The 19,157-nt window shown below is 32.5% G+C and overlaps 1 protein-coding gene across 1 annotated transcript; it reads right to left on the minus strand.

The window, feature by feature from the left end:
• Positions 1-7,035: 7,035 nt before the first annotated feature.
• LOC132716536 (complement C1q tumor necrosis factor-related protein 3-like) lies at positions 7,036-8,890 on the minus strand. The gene is made up of 2 exons (XM_060699832.1): positions 8,650-8,890; positions 7,036-7,793 (listed from the first exon to the last, which is right to left on the minus strand). Exons 1-2 carry the CDS (start codon positions 8,855-8,857, stop codon positions 7,396-7,398), a joined length of 606 nt encoding a protein of 201 aa, XP_060555815.1. The 5' UTR covers positions 8,858-8,890; the 3' UTR covers positions 7,036-7,395.
• Positions 8,891-19,157: the final 10,267 nt, after the last annotated feature.

Genomic DNA, 19,157 nt, shown 5'->3' on the forward strand with positions numbered 1-19,157 from the left:
TATAGAGAATAGCGTGGTTAGAACGCAATTGAAGAGTCAAACAAGAAGACAAAAGGTTATTGGTAATAAAGATGATTATTCTACTTTCCTTCATGATTTTGCAATGATTGCCAATGCATTTAACTCTGTTTAAAGCCGCATCAGGGTGGCATCCACCAGTGCCACTGACATTCTTGTTTGTTATACGTCCTACAAGTTAATTCTGTGATAATAATGATGTAAGCATGTTTATGTTATAGTATTGTTCACTGCAAAGCTATATATGATATCACATTTATGGATTATTTTCTATAAAAATAGGTTGTTTAATGTTTATGTATGTTTTTTTAAGCCCCCGATTACGAGTTTAAGAACGGACTTCGTTCGATTTTGCAGTCGAACTGTTTACGATAACTTTTTACCGTTAATCGAGCGACTATTTATAATTGTCTTACAAAATATCTTACTCAATTGCAAGTTCTGAAATTCTATCAATTTAATCATTCTATTCCGCACGTAAATGCGGAAATAGTATTTACAACCCTCACACACGCATTATCGAGCACTATCGTGACATTATACATTGGTAACGTTGATTGTACCTTTTGATCTTTGCACCAAACGAGCGAAATAAGGAACATGCTGAAAAGCTGTGTTCGACTCAACGTTATGATCCCTGGCCATTAATTATTTGTAAATAAAAGGTAATATACCATTTAGAGTACTTGAATCATGTGTAGGTTAGTACAAAGACAGTACCCACCGTTTAGACGTTATACGTTTCGGTTCTGAGCAATCGTGTAAACGTTTACAAAAAATTGTAAACGTGGGAGCCTTAATGTTTTTAGAAGTATTTTTTTACATCACTATAAAATAAAAAAGAATTTGAAAATACTACAGTCATACTTATCTATTTTATCTATATACTCTGCGTTAAAAAATGTAAAAACATGATATAATTTATTTAGGTTTTTCTTTTTTTCAGATTTAGTTATGCTTTGAATTATCAATATTATACTGCTATTAAACTTCGCGAAACCCCAAATAATAATATGAAAATGTCCAATATAGAAAAAATGATCCTTCCGAAGCATCTAAATCAGCAAAATAACATGAAAGTTGCAGACTCTGTATACTTGAGTCCAGTCACATGAGGATATAAAAAGTGCCAAACCACTCAGCCCCGTAACACCTTGAGGGACTAGTAAAATACAAGACATTGTATCCATATAATCAAGTTTTCCTATTCTCACATAGCGCGACAAAACCGTTTTGGGGCGGATGTAGAGGAAGGAAGCAACAAATTGTGCTGTTAAGGCTTTTTATTATATTATACAATGGTTGCCTTCGCCGGCGCTTGTGCTATAGTCGGTTACATTAGTTTTCGCAGTCAAAATATGAGACTAGTGAAAAAGGTACACCGGACAAATCGTTAGAATAGATCATCCTTTATTAGAATTTCATACATTGTTTGTAGTTGCAAACTGCTTAATAGCAGCCTCGCTCTTTCAACTTTTTATGCTCCCCGAAAAATTTGGGGGCAATATATGACTACCTTGTTCCGTCAGTCTCCGCTTTTCTTCACAGACACTAACTTTGAAAGACACAAGAGGATCAAATGAAATTCTGTTACGGAAGATAGATCTTATTGAGAAGGCGTAGTGCACAAGAACCGTAACTCTGCCTTGCTTAATTTTTGAATTATTCCCTTTTGTTTATTTTTCACACTTTGAACTTTGTCCGGGACATAACTCTAAAAGTATGAGAGGTATCAACATGAAACTTTGTAGTTAGATAGATCTAATTGAGTAGGTGTGCAGTGCACAAATACAGTAACTCTGCCTTGCCTAATTTTTGAATTATAGTCCTTTGTTTATTTTACACTTTGAACTTTGTCTGGGTCATAACTCTAAAACTTTAAGAGGTATTAACATGAAACTTTGTAGGTAGATAGATCTCATTGAGTAGGTATGCAATGCACAAGAACCGTAACTCTGCTCTGCCTATGTTTTTAATTATTCCCCTTTGTTCATTTTCACACTTTGAACTTTGTCCAGGACATAATTCTAAAACTGTTCGAGGGGTTAGAGTCGATGACTTCTAATCCAGTTACCTCTCTGGCGTGGGTTCGATCCCTGGGAGATGCTTTGGTAGTTTAGCGTGGAGAAAGGTAGTCTAGTACTGGTGTAACTTTCCAGGAATGATGGTTAGGAAACTACCCGCCTATATGACTGAAATACTGTTGGAAAAAGGCATAAAATGAAACAAACAAACAAACAAAACAAAAAAACTCATGCTTAGTCACGTTTTCAATAGTTGCAATGGCCGTCACACTGGTAAGTCTTTTGCATGTTAATTTATATCTCCAAAACAACTGAAGGGAAGGGGTTGAAAATTGAGCACATGTTTATGACTACAAGAAAATGTTCTCTTGAAATGATCATTTGTGTATTTTTACCCTATAATGTCAGAGGGAACATAATAATCTAGTCCATGGTTTTTCCTTCATCCAATCTTTCAGGTGCAAATATCTACAAATTTTAAATGGGGCTTTTATTTATGAGACAAATTTTTATCTTTTTGAAATATTTGGTAGCTTATTGAAGGGATATCACTTCTTTGGTAAAATATGAGGTTAATTGGGTCAAGGTCCTTGAGCCTATAGTTAGAGTTATTGTCTTTTTCTCATAAAGCTATTTGAGTTTTGATACCTAAGATACCTGAACAGTGTAGGTATCTTGTGAGGACCTTTACATTTTGATGTATTCAGAATGGGGTCAATGCCAAGGTCACTTAAGCAAAAACTATATTTTTATATTTTCCATAATTTGACCAGGTAATGATCATGCATGGTCAGTTATATTATGGTCATAAGTTATACTTTTCTTTTTTGACCCTTCATTTTTGAAGTATTAATTAGTGTTTGCATTTTGATGATATCCTTGTTGGTCATCTTTTGTTGTGATGTGGTTTGAAAGTCATTGGTGATAAAACCTTGTTATTCTACTTTCCTTTATGATTTTGAACGCATGACAATTCTTTTAAACTCTGTTTAAAGCTGCATTAGGATTTCATCCATTGGTCCAGTGCCACTGAAATTGTTGTCAGTTACATGTCCTACAAGTTTATTCTGTGATAAAAATGAATTGCAAGAATGTTTGAATTTTGTATTGTGTTAACAGCAAAGGTTGCAAGTATGATATCACATGGTGATTTTAAGTATTGATCGTTTTACTAGAATAGGTTTATGTATGTTTTATTCAGCAGTATTTTATAGCAGTATAAAATAATAGAATTTGAACTTAACTACTAAAGGTATATTTACCTATTCTATCTATGTGTAATTATGTATAGTCTGCCATGAAAATGTAAAAATATGAAATAACTTGTTTGAATTCTTTTTTTCAGTTTGAATTATGCTTTGAAACCCCAAATCATGGTAAGAAAATGTCCAATATATTATATTAGTTTTTTTCAGCAGAATACAAATCAGTGAAAACTAAACATTTATATTTTTTTACATTTATATATGCAAAACTAAGGCCTGGCATTTGTAGCACAATAGAAGGGGATTAGCCACACGGAATGCCTTTTTATAGTTTACATTGTATTCTTAGTATCTTAGTTCTTAGTTAGTAACATTCATTCATCTTATATTCATTTCAAATTATGTAGAATAACTTGGGCCCTACGAATTAGATCTTTGCTGCGAACCATTGCCCTAATCTATCGTTACAACCCCGTTAACCGAAATAAACTTTTGTTGTAGTCAACATTTCTATACAAGTATTAAAGTACCATAAAAAGAATATTTATAAAATATATCAGTATAAAAAAGTTATTTCTAGATCTACTGTCAAGTATTTTACGGAAGAGCATTAGTGCCAGGTGTATGTTTTTTATTAACTCGAAATTTCGAGTTAGTAACTCGAAATTTCGACTTACTAACTCGAAATTTCGAGTTACTTATCTCGAAATTTCGAGTTACTAACTCGAAATTTCGAGTTACTAACTCGAAATTTCGACTTACTAACTCGAAATTTCGACTTACACTGCACGACTTTCATTGGTTGCCGGTGAAAGCAAGGATTGAATTCAAGATACTTTCTTTCGTGTGTAGCTGTTGCACATTGACAGAGCACCTCAACATTTATTTAACAGAACAATTTTATAGGGTCAAATTGTCCACACATACTGAACATATCTTGTGGGGGGGGGGGGGGGGGGTTGTAAAATCACACTTTCCACATTTCCGTGTTAACCGGGTGTTTCTTTTTCTTAAGCACACATAGAACCATCATGTGGAGAAACAACAAGTCCAAAACCCACCCTATTGTAAACTGTGCAATATCATGTGTTAAATAAGTTTTAAATGGCGTGTATACGCCAGTTAGTCTGTCACGTTTCTTTATACTAATAATGTTTTTGTAACATTATTCATTATTTACTAATACTTTGATTCATATTGTGTTAATAAAAGTTGATAAAAGTGATACTTTTGTTATATATATGTTGGGAATAATATAAAAGCATCCGATTTTACAAGAAATATAGTCAGTCCAACAATTTTGACAAAGGCCTCAGCACGACCTATTTTGGCCACGCCGCGATACTTTCCTCAGATGTCCCACACGTGAAGTATAGGATCGGGTTTTTTACAGGGATGAGAAGAATATGATTAGTGAAAAGATATGTTCGAACAGATGGGATACAATACAACGTCTGAAGAACGCCTGAACGTACAAGTTAAAGGAAGCCTTGTATTTTTTATGTCGGGTGTGTACATGCCATTACTTAGTTTATAAGTTAAATTCAATAGTGTTTGTCCAGGCACCCGTTTCTCCATCTCCATCGTTCAAAGGCACTGCCTACTATATCTTATACCATCTAACTAATAACTTTGGCCATTCTTGTAATGTTAATAAGTCGAAATTTCGAGTTACTAAGTCGAAATTTCGAGATAAGTAACTCGAAATTTCGAGTTAGTAAGTCGAAATTTCGAGTTACTAAGTCGAAATTTCGGGTTAGTAACTTGAAATTTCGAGATAAGTAACTCGAAATTTCGAGTTAGTTACTCGAAATTTCGAGTTACTAAGTCGAAATTTCGAGTTAGTAAGTCGAAATTTCGAGTAAGTAACTTGAAATTTCGAGATAACTAACTCGAAATTTCGAGTTAGTAAGTCGAAATTTCGAGTTAGTAACTCGAAATTTCGAGATAAGTAACTCGAAATTTCGAGTTAGTAAGTCGAAATTTCGAGTTAGTAACTCGAAATTTCGAGTTAATAAAAAACATACACCTAGCACTAATGCTCTTCCGTAAGTATTTTATTGAGTGTAGAAATAAATTAAATACTTTTGCAAACAATGACATACATATTTTATTACATGTTTTTCGGTGGTTTATAGAAATATATCAGTGATATAAAGCTGGTAATTTCACTGTTTGAAACAGTGAAATTACCACTTTGATAATTTCACTGTTTTGAATTTAAGCCCCTTACGTTGTTTCAGTGAAATACCAGCGTGCACAGTACTGGGTACCAACTTAATGACGTGACGTCGTAAATGACGTCACGTTGTATTATTATTTGGCGCGCTTTTCATATAGTATTAGGTTTAATGTCTTTTTAAAACGTTTCTTTGCATATAATAAAAAGAAAATTTGTTTAGTTAAATAGTGCAAGATCGAAATATATTTCACCTTGTGAACACCAAAAGTTCAAATTTCACTCGTGGCTGCGCCACTCGTGAAATATACCTTTTGGTGCTCACTCGGTGAAATATATTCCGATCTTACACTGAACTAAACAAATATCCTCTATATAGTCTTTATTATACGCAGTCTCATCTATACATACATATCTGGAAAAAAAATTATCCCTCGAAAGCATCAAAATCGGCAAAATTACATGAAAATTGCAGAAGGGTTTGATTGTGTCCGTACATGAGGGATAATAAAAACGTGCAACATCCCTCACACACCCTAGCACCGGCTAGTGGTACTCAACATAGAAAAATATACAACCAGAACCATGTGTAGCCATGTAAGACAATGTCCCAATTCTAACCTTTTCCCCGACTTTAGACAACAATCTGACGACTGTTTTTTTTATACCAACATGCTTTTATGTGCGTTAAAGTATGCATTTAACTACGTAGTGAAATAACTTAAATATTTCGAATCAAAATTGAAAGAGTATAGTTGAGAGAGAAAAAAGAAACTGTTAAAAACAATGATTATTATTATTATACATGTACGCATTTAAAATTTTTTAAGGGACGTAAATGATCGTGCGATACTATATCTTAGGTGTAAATACTATAACCAAATATTATAACCTATTGTTACACTAAAACATTTAAGCTGTTGTGTTTGTATTATCGTCATACATATGAATTTAAAGCTGTATCTTCCTTGATTAAATCTCATGTTAAGAAAAGAAAAATTACATAGAAAAAAATCTTTTAAAAAAGATAATGCTTATCTTAGTTACAAAAGAGACACCTGGCTATGATTTGTTTTCCTTATAGTAAATAACTTTTGAATAATTTAAAACAGTGTACACGTAAGACTTCACTGCACAGCTACTCATTGAGATCTAACTACCTACAAATATTCATGTTGATATCTCTTATAGTTTTTAGAGTTATGCCCCCTAAAAGGGAAGATAATTCAAAAACGGTGCAAAATAGAGTTATGAATCTTTGACACTGCACTCCACCTCAATACCCTCTACCACCGTGTGAAGTTTAAACAAATTATCTCCAAGGGTTTTTTAAAGTTATGCTCCGGACAAGACAACGGACGGACAGAAGGACAGACGGACGGACAGAAGGACAAGGTGGCGACTTTATGCTCCCCCTTCGGGGAGCATAATAAAATTCATTCTATTCTTGGTAAAGTTTTAAATGTTCCAGGCTCGGTATGAGTGAGCCTGTTCACGAACCGCGGTAACAAAAATGGAATTTTGAGAGGAGATCAAAAGTTAATAAAGTTTGCAACATAGCTGTTAAACGATAAATTAAGACAAACAAAAACAGATAACATATCCCACGAGTGATTCATCTTTTAATGTTTTAGAACATTAACTCTATTGTTATGCTATTCTGTATTTTGTGACTTTTGCCAAGTAGTTTAGACACGGAGATAATTAGAAATCAACATGAAAATGAATATGAAAAAATCAATGTCCGGAAAACGCATGGCCCACACCACACTCATGTCCCATCCCAAAAGAATGTGTACCAAATCGTCGATACTCAAACACAGTTCTAATTCTTGGCAAGGAAAACAAAGAAATGATGTACATTCACACGATGTGCATCAGTACAATTATTTTTAATTATTTTTTCAGAGTATTAAAAAATATGCGATCCAAATCGCCGACAATGTTTTCCGCCTGAAAACCATTTCCTTTAAAATAAAAAGGCTCCGCTGAAAACTGTCCCGTAAAAGTTATCACTGCCATATAATTCGCCTCCGTTTGTTTGAATCCAAACAGATTGCCCTCTTTGTAACGTAATTATGGCATTTCCTGCACTCTGTGTACTTTTTCCATTAGGATTTATAACAGCACTACATTGGCGCACATTTTCAAACATAAGATGGACTACTATATGATTTGTATAGTGTTCGATTTGGAAGGCAAACATGTACGTTCCTGATACCGGTGCTGTAAACCTCCCACTGTTTCGATCATACCCATTTCCCGCGTTGTTCATAACTAAGTTGAAGTTGACAATGTCCCCTTTACTGAACTTTTTAGTGCGATCTAGAACAGCTGTGAAGGCAACCATTTTGCTGTTACTTTTATCTGAAATGTAACAATATTTTTTTTTTTAAATAACGAAACGAACTGGATCGCCAAGGAAGAGAGAGGCTGGTATAACTACTATATATGTTAAGACTCGGGGTCAAGTATATTGAAGAGTTATACACATTTCAAAGGGACAGTTTAATTCAAATTGTTTATATTAAGCAAATTGTGAGCTATGCTTCAGTCCCTAGGGAATAGCGTTGATCGTTAATCTTGAACTTTCGAAAACCTTGGTACATGCCCCACTCTACGGGTCAGAAATTCAATTCACATCAAAATACCCATGCTCTGCTCAATCAGTTAAGCAAGAACACCTTATAAACACGAAATATGTCGGGGAGTGACGGAGGTTAAAAGTTCAATTCGAATCATATTCTCGCTATCCATTGCACTGGGTTTAGGCGGTTTAAACTTTCATTTAGTGGTTTTTATTGCAATACACTTTTAATGTTCAAGTGGGTCAGTTTCGTTCGTTTTCTAACTTAAATCGGTCTCGACAAAAAACATTGTAACCTTTTTCACGATGCACATGAGACAATTTCCTTTATTTAGATAGCAAATATTTATGTGCATTTTGTGAATTTTATAAATGTTATTAAGATTTATCATTCAGTCAAAGATTACATTTTCCTAAATAAGAATAATAATTTGCCTTTACCACGGAAGCTAAGTCGAAATGCCTAGTAAATAGGCTTCAGTATATAAATGTTAAAACATTTAATTGAAATAAACGACATAATCTGGAAAGTTTCGTTTAACTCCTATTATGTTTAATGACGCCCCATGATGCGCTCCGCTTTGGAGCCTACACATTCACCTATCACAAAAGATAGGGCTTAAAACTTAAAATTACCTGTACTTTCCAATGTGTTAATCCGTTCTTCAAGGTTGTTAATTTTATTTCCCAATGTCGTAACTGCATGTTCGACACGAACAAGACTTTCAAGAAGTTTGTGCTCAAACGCAAACCTTGGGCATCCCCCTCCGTCTGGCTCCATCGACCCTGTACTTGACAGAAATAAGGTGCATAAAATTGCCGCGAGACAATTTATAAATTCCATTTTTATTGAATGAACATAAAATAAAGAACTGAGTACAATGTATATCACTGGAGGCTAGTTATGTTTGTAAGTTTACTGTTAACTTACACGGAAGGTATATGTTACTGACAGGAAATTAAAATAGATGTACTTTGGTCTGTGTGTATGTAGTTTTTTTAATGCAAGAAAAGTAATATCTATGTCCATTCAAACATGCTAATAAAAAAGAGGACTGATAAAAATATGCTAAACTTCATTGAGGGAAGGAATAATTTTCCTGACCTCATTTGTTTTTTGGCGCCATAGTTGACAGTGTGTATGTATAGAGAGGATAGTGTAGGTTCAATACTGAATTTATTGAACGAGTTGAATAATATTATTTTATAAAACGAGTCCAATAAATTCAGTATTGAACCTATACGAATATAATAATCCATTTATCACATACCCAAAATAAAGACTGTCAAAGTGAAAGAAAATCAAATTTAACTGATGCGCCTAAAGTGTTACGGTAACATTAAGCGCGTTTTACGCTATAACGTTAATAAACGTGCAATACCATTCTTACGAAGTTGGCATGCATATGTGATGAAATAAGATATTAAATGATTGTAGGTTCAATACTGAATTTATTGAACAAGTTGAATAAGATTACATCATGCGAGTCTCTGGCGTCTTTACACTATGTTTGTATAACGTAAATGACGTCAAGTCAAAATATATACACGGCCGTGCAATACCATTTTACGGAGTCGCAAAATCGGCGCGGGTTTGTGATAAACTGTAAACATATTTCATTTGAGATATATGATAAATAGAATATGATATTGGTGTAGCTGCATTACTAAATTTATTGAACTGGAAAAAATATTATGCTTACCAGAGGTTCGCATAAATGGAATGTAGTATAATTTTATTTAACTCGTCCAATAAAATCAGCTAAACTCATTCAATGTCCTCTATTTATTCATCCGATAAATTCGATCTCTACATATGTAGAATCAATCATGAATAAATTTTGAGATAAAGCGAAAATTCAGAAATATTTTACCATTTGTTCTTTTGTCACAATTAGTTTTCTCAGAAACATAACTCGATTAACGATGGCGGTTTTTTTACAAACAAAATAATTAATCAGTCACCTACAAGTCATTTCTATCTGACGATCTTTGTCAAAGTACTTTTTCATTGATTTTTCTATGTAAGTAATTCACTTTCATGTTTAATTACTAATTTGTAAAGTTAGAACAATGTGTAAATATAGTCACTATGCCCCTACTTCAGTACATTAGGTGGCACACCAGGTTAAATGAAAATAAACAAATTCGACACATGCCACAACGAAAAATTCCTAATTTGCGTTATCATATGTCGCGTCGTTCTGGTGTGTGCGTAGTGTGTGCGTGTGTGGTGTGCATGCGTGCGTGCGTGCACGTTTGTATCTATTTATGTATGTACATATCCTAATAATGTATCTATATTTCATATTGGTCTGTTATAAAGGACAGTGACTTTGTAAATAATCATGTATAACTATCTGTTTCAATTTTAGAAATTCCTAAAAAAAATGTATCTTACTAGATCTAGTATTGGAGAAATCACATCATCTTCCAATTGTACGGTATGTTTATAGAAACAACTACGACATGAACATAACAGCTAAGACATAGGTTCATAAATCGATGATTATAATAATAATAATAATAATAATAATAATAATATCTTTATTTAAAGAAGGTTAACACATTAAGAACATACAATAACAATCATATATATCTTATTTCCAATGTGGCCTTCTGAAATAGAACACAACAACAACAACAACAACAACAGGATATGCATAGGTAGAAAAATGAATGTATAATATGTAATTTTTAGAATATTACAACTCATATTTTTTCGACAGACACTCAACAATTTGTTTAAACATATACGAATATTGCATCATTCGTTCGTTCGTTCATATATTTATTCATTCATTCACTCATTCATTCACTCATATGAACATCAAGATATGCTTTGTATTTTTCTTTAAAACATTTAAGGTTATTAGCATTACGAATATTTAAAGGTATATTGTTCCAAATGTTCATGCCATAATAAGAAAATGTGTCTTTAATATAATTTGTTTTAGGTCTTGTCCATAATACAATATCTTTTCGTGACCTAGATCTTAAGTTATATATTTTGTTGTCGGATAAAGTCATCAGTTCTGTCATATAAGTCGGTGCCATGTTATTTAAAGTTTTAAAAACAAGCACCGCCGTGTGGTATTTACATCTGTCAAGGAACGGTAACCAATTAAGATTTCGAATAGATTTATTGACGGAGATCTTTGAGGTTCCTGTAAAATGATTTTAGCAATTCGTTTTTGTAACTTACAAACATTATTTATGTAGTTTGTGTTTCCTTTACCCCATATAATACAACAATAGTCCATAATGGGCAATATATATGCATTGTAAAACAATAATTTCATATCAAAGTGCAAAAAATACGATATTTTTTTCAAATAAGGCAATTTTTCCGTTAAGTTTTCTACAAACATTGTCAATTTGCAAGTGCCATTTTAAGTTGTTATCTATGCAATACCCAATACTTTTTGATCAGTTACATTTTCAAGAGCTATTTCATTTATCTTAAGAATTAATTTTCTCATAATATTTACTTTTTGTCTTGTTCCTATTACCATACATTTTGATTTATCTGGATTTAAGGCCATATTATTTATTTTGCACCATTTGTCAATGTTATTTAAATGATCTTGAAGTTTTATTTCTACTTTTGATATATTTTTTCCGGACTCATAAAGAGTAGAATCATCTGCGTATAAATCAATTTTTATATCATTACCTATGAAAGCTATGTCATTTATGTATATTAGAAATAATAAAGGTCCTAATATTGAGCCTTGTGGAACACCGGAAATTATTTTCATTGGCTGAGATTGAAGATTACCTATTTTAACCAGTTGTATTCTGTTAGAAAGATATGACTTAAAAAACTTAACGGCATTTTCAGAAAAATGGTAAAGTTTAAGTTTATGCAAAAGTATTTCATGGTCAACCAAATAAAAGGCTTTCTTTAAGTCTAAGAATACAGTCCCGATAATTTTTCCACTGTCAACATCTTTTAACCAAGTATCTATTAAACTAATGAGTGCAGTATTACATGAATGATTTTTACGAAATCCTGATTGTTTATTATGAATTATGTTCGTTTTTTCAAAGAATGAGTGTATTTGTTTGGCAATATGGCGCTCAAATATTTTGGATATAGTTGACAAAATTGATATCGGTCGATAATTATTTGCTTCATTCTTATCCCCCGATTTAAAAAGGTATAACTCGAGCTCTTTTTAAATCATCTGGGAAAATATTAGATTTATACTATTTGATAATTGATGCAATTATTGGTGTAATATAATCTCCACAATATTTGATGATGTTTGGTCCAATTCCATCTAATCCTGTAGATTTTTTAATATTCAGTTTTTCAATAATAAGTTTTACTTCAAACGGTGTAATTAATTCAATATTAAATCATGATATATTAGCTTTTGGTCTAAAGTTTCTTTTTAATTTTGAAAAATTTGTATTTGAAAACTTTGTTTTATGTATGACATTCGAGATATTGACAAAATACTTGTTTAATTCATTTATAATATTTACAGTTTCGTAAATTTCTTTATTACCTGTCACTAGTCTGTCTGGCATTGTAATACAACCTTTTTTATTAGATTTGAAACGTCCTTTAAATTTTTCCATAAAAATGCCGGTCTTTGTTATTTTTAATAGCATTGTTAAAGAAATCTCTTTTACTTTTTTTAATCATTGATGTTATTTTATTTCTGAGCAATTTGTATTGTTCATGTTTCCCTACTTTATGATAGTAATCGCGTTCATGTATAAGATATTTTATCTCATCAGTAAACCATTCCGGGCGGTGTTCACGTTTGATACGTTTTTCTTTTTATTGGTGCATGCTTTTTCAAGATAGTATTAAAAATGGAGTAAAATAAGCTAAGGGATTCATTCGGATTAATTATGTGCTCGACTAATTCAAGATCGGATAACGCAAGGTCTATCTGAAAATCAATTTCATTGAAGTTTTTTTAAAACATCTATATTTAATTGAATTATGTTCATTCATCAATTGGATACATGCTTTTGTTGATCTTGAAATACATATCGGATAATGATCACTTAATGAGGTATCAGAAACAAACGATTCAATAATATATCTGCTGCTGTTTGTATAAACATGATCTATAATTTTTTGGGTACGTTTTGTTATCCTAGTAGGATCTGTAATAAGTTGTTTCAAACCATATTTCGTTATCAAATCACCCCATTTTGTATTGTCATATTTTTTCTTTTTATTCATTGGATAAAAGTTTATATTGACATCTCCTAGAATATGATATTCTATATTTGATATATCTATTATACTTAGTTGTTTTTCATAATCGTCAATCCAAGATTGGTGTACATTTGGTGGGCGATATATAAAATTTAAAAGAAAAGGTTTGCAATTTGGGTAAATAATTTCCAACCAAACAGATTCTAATTCGTCCGTTTCTATATCGTAACGGCGCCGATATGGCACCTTGTCAGCAATATATATTACAACTCCCCCGCCTTTGTGACAACTATTACGGTCCTTTCTTTCGTATGTGAAATTGTTAATATTTAATTCATCGTCTGTTGTATCATCACCAAGAAATGTTTCAGTAAACCCGAAAATATCTGGCGAATTTAATTTGTTTAATAGATTGTATTTTATTTCGTCTATTTTAGGCATTAAGTGATTAAACTTAAGGTGTGCAATATGTAAACCTCGTTTTTCAAACTTAGAATTGAACAATTTATTATCAGGAAAATTTGATTTATGGAGCGTAACATTATTTAGTACTTTGCAATTATATTCATCATTTCCGTATTTATTGTATGGCACTGATTGTTCAAAAGTAACAATTTGATTACCAGATGCAATAGTGTCTATAAATTTTCGTTCTTTTACTATCAAATCGATAATTTTTCGCGTATTTAAACATATGTGTAAAATATCAATTGTGGAATACAACATAAAATCGTAACATACATTATAAATTAATATATTAGTTTGAAAATCGCTATAAAGATCTTGTTTGAATATAGATTTATAAGTAGTTACCTTATTATAAGTACAATTGTATATTTCAAATTGCTGATTTTCAAAATTTGAGTGCCTGTCGGATATTTCCTAATTCCTATATATTCTAAAGCTATTCTGTCCATAATAATAATTTTCACTTCCGGGTCTTCTGTCGTTCCAAGTCTGTCTCCCCCCATAATGCATCGCGGCGTTTCTCGTTTGCACAGAACAGTCATCCGATATGTGATCACCAGTTATCCCACAATAACAGCAGAATATACCATTTTGTTGAATTCGTCTTTCCCTTCCCGCGGAACTCTGTGATACATGTGCGTTTTCAACATGCCTAAATCAATTTAGTATGATCTACCCTAAAATATTAAGTATTTTCTCGCCCATATACTTCCTATAAGTATAAATCAGTATAATTTTAGCTGACGCCTATTGATTTTGGGGTCACAAGGTCAAATGTCAAGGACACTATGACCTTAAACCTGAATATTGTTTCCGGTGCAAAACTTAAGTTCCATCTGGCGCACAGTATTCAAACTTCATACGATAATTGTCCATGTTGGGTAAAAGACCCCTATTAATTTTGGGATCACAAGGTCAAAGGTCAAGGTCACTATTACCCTTAAACTGAAAATGATTTCCGGAGCATAACTTAAGTTCCATTTCGCCCACACTATTCAAACTTATAGGATGATTGTCCATATTGTGTAGAAAACTCCTATTGATTTTGGGGTCACAAGGTCAAAGGTCACTATTACCCTAAAACTGAAAATGGTTTCCGAGCATAACTTAAGTTCCATTTGGCCCACAGTATTCAAACTTCATAGGATGATTGTCCATATTAGGTAGAAGACCCCTATTGATTTTGGGGTCACAAGGTCAAAGGTCAAGGTCACTTTTACCCTAAAACTGTATATTGTTTCCGGAGCATAACTTCAGTTCCATTTGGCCCACAGTATTCAAACGTCATAGGATGTTTGTCCATATTAAGTAGAAGACCCAAATTGATTTCGGGGTCACAAGGTCAAAGGTCAAGGTCACTATTACCTTAAAACTGAAAACAGTGTCCGCTCAATAATTTACGTATTAATCAACCTACAGCTGAAGTTCCATTAGGCTTACAGTGTTGAAACTTCATAGGATGATTGTTTATATAGAATAAAAGATCCAAATGTATATTGGGGTCACATGATCAAAGGTCAATATCAAATAACCTTAATATTGTTAACAGTTTTACAACTGTCAAACTTCATAGTAAGATCACTTATATTGAATACAATAATTATATTCCATAAAAAATTTGCTTATATTATGTTATCACGGGGGAGGAAGTGTTACATCAAGGATGGAGTTCTTATGATAACTTGTTTTGAGTTCTTATGATAACTGTCACGGAGTTCCTGGAAAATGTTACGGATTTCTGTGGAAAACTTTTCTATATACTTGAAGAACTCGTGTGAAAAATGGTTATTTTTACCTCTAAATGGGGAGTTTGGGGTGCTAAATTAAACTTTGATAATTAAGCTTGCCCTACAAATTGTAATTTGTTTCAAAAAAACCTTTTAGTCCATTTTTCATCGCCTGTTTGTTTTTAAAAATCTGGTAGTTTTGAGTAAAATTTCCAAATAACTTGCTTATTCGTACATATTGACCTTTACATTTGTGATCTTCTTCGTTGCTTTACTTAATTACCTAATTATAGTGGAGAGTTCCAAACATAAAGCCCAGGCTAATAAATTTGTACCCGATTTTTCAAATGTCACGGAGTTCTTGTGATAACTCATAATATGTCCTGGAGTTCTTATGATAACTTTTGTTACTGACAGTGTGTTTCTTGTGCTTAATTACGGCACGGTTAAGTGTATTTTATTAGTCAGTAAGTGTGTTAATCATTATGAAGCATAGTACGCTTATCATTTTCACAAAAATTTGGTTATATAACGTTGGTTTAGTATGTATTTCAGTTAAATATATTTTTCTTACCTCCGTTTCTTGTATTTTTGTGTTTGTTTGTATTTTGTGTTTGTTTGTTCGTTGTTGTTTTATTTTTCATTTTCTTGGAATGAATGAAAACATACTTGATGTAGAGCAGGATAAAAATACGCGTTGAATTTAATACTCAAGCATGATTTTTTCATGTATTCATTATTCCTGGCAGTTTTAGAGAGCATTTAGAAATTATGCTATCGGTCTGCCGAAACAAATTACAGTAAATAGTTTGTAACAAAATAGGAAGAAGTATGCACTATTTTACCTATATCTAATGAGGTGGGTGTCATATTTAGGTATTCAACGGATATTCTAATTTCTAAAAGGTATCATTTTTGTCATAGAAACGTTAAAATTCTGTGACAACGATATGACAATGGAAAGTAAGTCTTTAATAATATTTGTGAGTCACCACAAACTTCTTGCCGTTTATCGACCTTGTTTCTTTCTCTATTAAATCCAATGTAGCATCACGTGACGTACAGAAATCTCATTATTGCATACATTTTTCTTATCAAAGTTGGAGTCCTTCGGGCACCCCCCATATAATCCTAGTTGTGGAAACTCTGCAACAACTTTTACTTACTGTAATTGATTACAAAAATATATTGTCGAACTTCTTTCGCTCGAACCCGTAGGGTACGTGCAAATCTGTTGAATAAATCGGTAGTGATCGGTTGATTTTTTATGTATAAAAAGATCATACATTTCACGTGCATGGGCATGAACGGTATCCCGGTTAAATACTTGTTGTTTGTGGTATAAAATGATACAAATTACTAAGCCGCTTCTTGAGGGCAGCCTAACTATATATTGTCGGCTTAAGAAAGGTGGTTGCTTAAAACATGTGACTGAGAAAAATGTGTGTTTTTAACAATTTTTTCTTGGCGGTTTACGCCATTTTACTGCTGAATACAGGTGACTGCTGATTCAGATTTTCCTGAAGATAGCCTTGTAACACTGCACTTTGGGGTCAAACGCTATTTGGGGTCCGACCCCAATGTGCGTTACACTTCGCACCGCACTTTGGGGTCCAACGCACTTTAGGGTCAAAATCGAGAAATTGACCCCAAAGTGCGTACTTATGCTACGTATCAACGCACTTTTTTTTTGGTTCAAAAGTTTTGAAGGTGTCAACTGAGTTCTAACTTATTTTTGATCTGCGTCATTGAAATATTTGAGGTGGTGTTCAAGATGCAGTTTGATGCTTAAGTGATAAAAGTTTCATTAATTTTACCACTTGAAATATTTAAAATTGTGTCCATATATCAAAGTACTCTAGTACATAAATTGTTAATGTATCCTAAAAGTAACAGATGCTGCGAAAAAATATCATGTTCTGTCAGTCATTTACTTCATAACTTTTTGTGCCATATTAAGCCCCATTTTAAATATGATGGGGATGAAATAAAATGCAGTTAATATTTTTTCCTAAATAACTATCAAATACTCTATTGCAATGTTCTGAATGCGTTCCAGAATAAAAAAGGAAATTCCAGATGTCCTTTTTCCGGGGGTCGACCTCAATGCGCTTTTTCAGCAACAATTTTACATGCATAGATAGTGACAGTACAGTGCTGACTTAGGGGAATAATTCCCCTTACTTTTTAACCTCAGACGAAACGCATTGTACCTGTTCGTTCTGCGGATATACTATCATTTTAAATGGGTTTATTTTCTAAGGATAATGTTGGAAATGGTTGTTCGGAAAAATTTCATGAAAACACACATCTTACTTTTAAATGGGTTAATATAACAGTAATTTACGCAGATTACAAAAACCTTTTAATTGTAGACGGTCAATATTTTTTTAGATATGAAATAGAAGGCCTGGGTTAAAAAAAAACACAAATGTCTGATCATTTATAGATTCATGTTTTTATACTTGTTTGAGAATATAGAGTAGAGAGAAAAGAATACGTCCGATATTAATTTGTATACAAGAAAAATATAATAACGGGCTATATAACATATCACATTTATTTGTACATTATTCATCTTACTGTTAAGAAAATAAATATATTTATCAAATAACTTACCGTACTTATTCAAGTAAAATATAAAACTTTTAAAAAATCGATAAGCATATGTTGTACTTAATTCTTATGTATAAATGTAGTGTTAAATATATGTTTTAATCATAATGCATTTTCGAAAAAAATATTAAGAAGGATTGATGAAATGAAATGCTCATTTTCATTTTCCATATTTTTCTATGTATAAGTTTACTTTTACTACATGTAACATATTTTCCGTACTTATCCCTGGTGTCGTAACTACTTTCGTCAATATACATATTAAAATAAACAAAAAAATAAATAATCATTTTTAAACAGAAAACTTTAATAAACAGGCAATTCAATACTGTGAAATCATCATTATTCGTGGGGCACGAATTTTCGTGGTTTTCGTGGATAGGTCAATCCACGAATTTAAGACCCGACGAAATTTTATCCCAACAAACGCTTCTTACCATGTCTCTGTTCCATATATTCTATGCGTCGGCGCTTTTCCGGCCGATATTTGTGGTATGAATGTATATTCTAATCAGGTCAGTGACAAATTAAATCCATAAATAGTTTAATTTTGCAATATTTAAGAAACTTGAAAGAAAAATCGATTGTATGTCTTCAGTTTGCTGTCACAAATGTTCGTCGCATGTAAACATCAGGGGACTACTTGATCGTTGTAGGCTACTTGATTGTGTTAGCCAGAATAACGTGCATAATCGAGTAAATATGGGAACCAAGTGCATTAATTATCCCCGATAAAACTTTTAACAACTAGTGTTTATGATCCATTTAAATATATTTTTTTCAATATGTTTTTGTGCGACTGCTATTCCGAAAATATCAAAGAAGCCGTCGTCTTTACACTAGATGCACACATACATGTATGTAACTGTATTGAGCCATTTACTGGTATTAATTTATATGCATATAAATTTACACAGTCGATGTGATGTAGTGTGTAGTTTTGGACTAATTCGGGGTGTTAACTTTTTTACTGGCTGGTTAAAAATTGGCAGATGTCGTTTAATTTATGCGATGTTTTACATTGGCGAATTATAGGGGCAATATAATGGAGCTGCATATCATGTCACACAAAGGTGTTAATTGCAGTCAATTATCGGCAGTAATTGTGTTACTGCCAGAGGCCAGGATTAAATTTATTGACAAGAGCT

Source organism: Ruditapes philippinarum, unplaced genomic scaffold, assembly GCF_026571515.1.
Source record: "Ruditapes philippinarum isolate M1 unplaced genomic scaffold, ASM2657151v2 ctg6643_1_1_1_1, whole genome shotgun sequence".
NCBI classification, from domain to species: domain Eukaryota; kingdom Metazoa; phylum Mollusca; class Bivalvia; order Venerida; family Veneridae; genus Ruditapes; species Ruditapes philippinarum.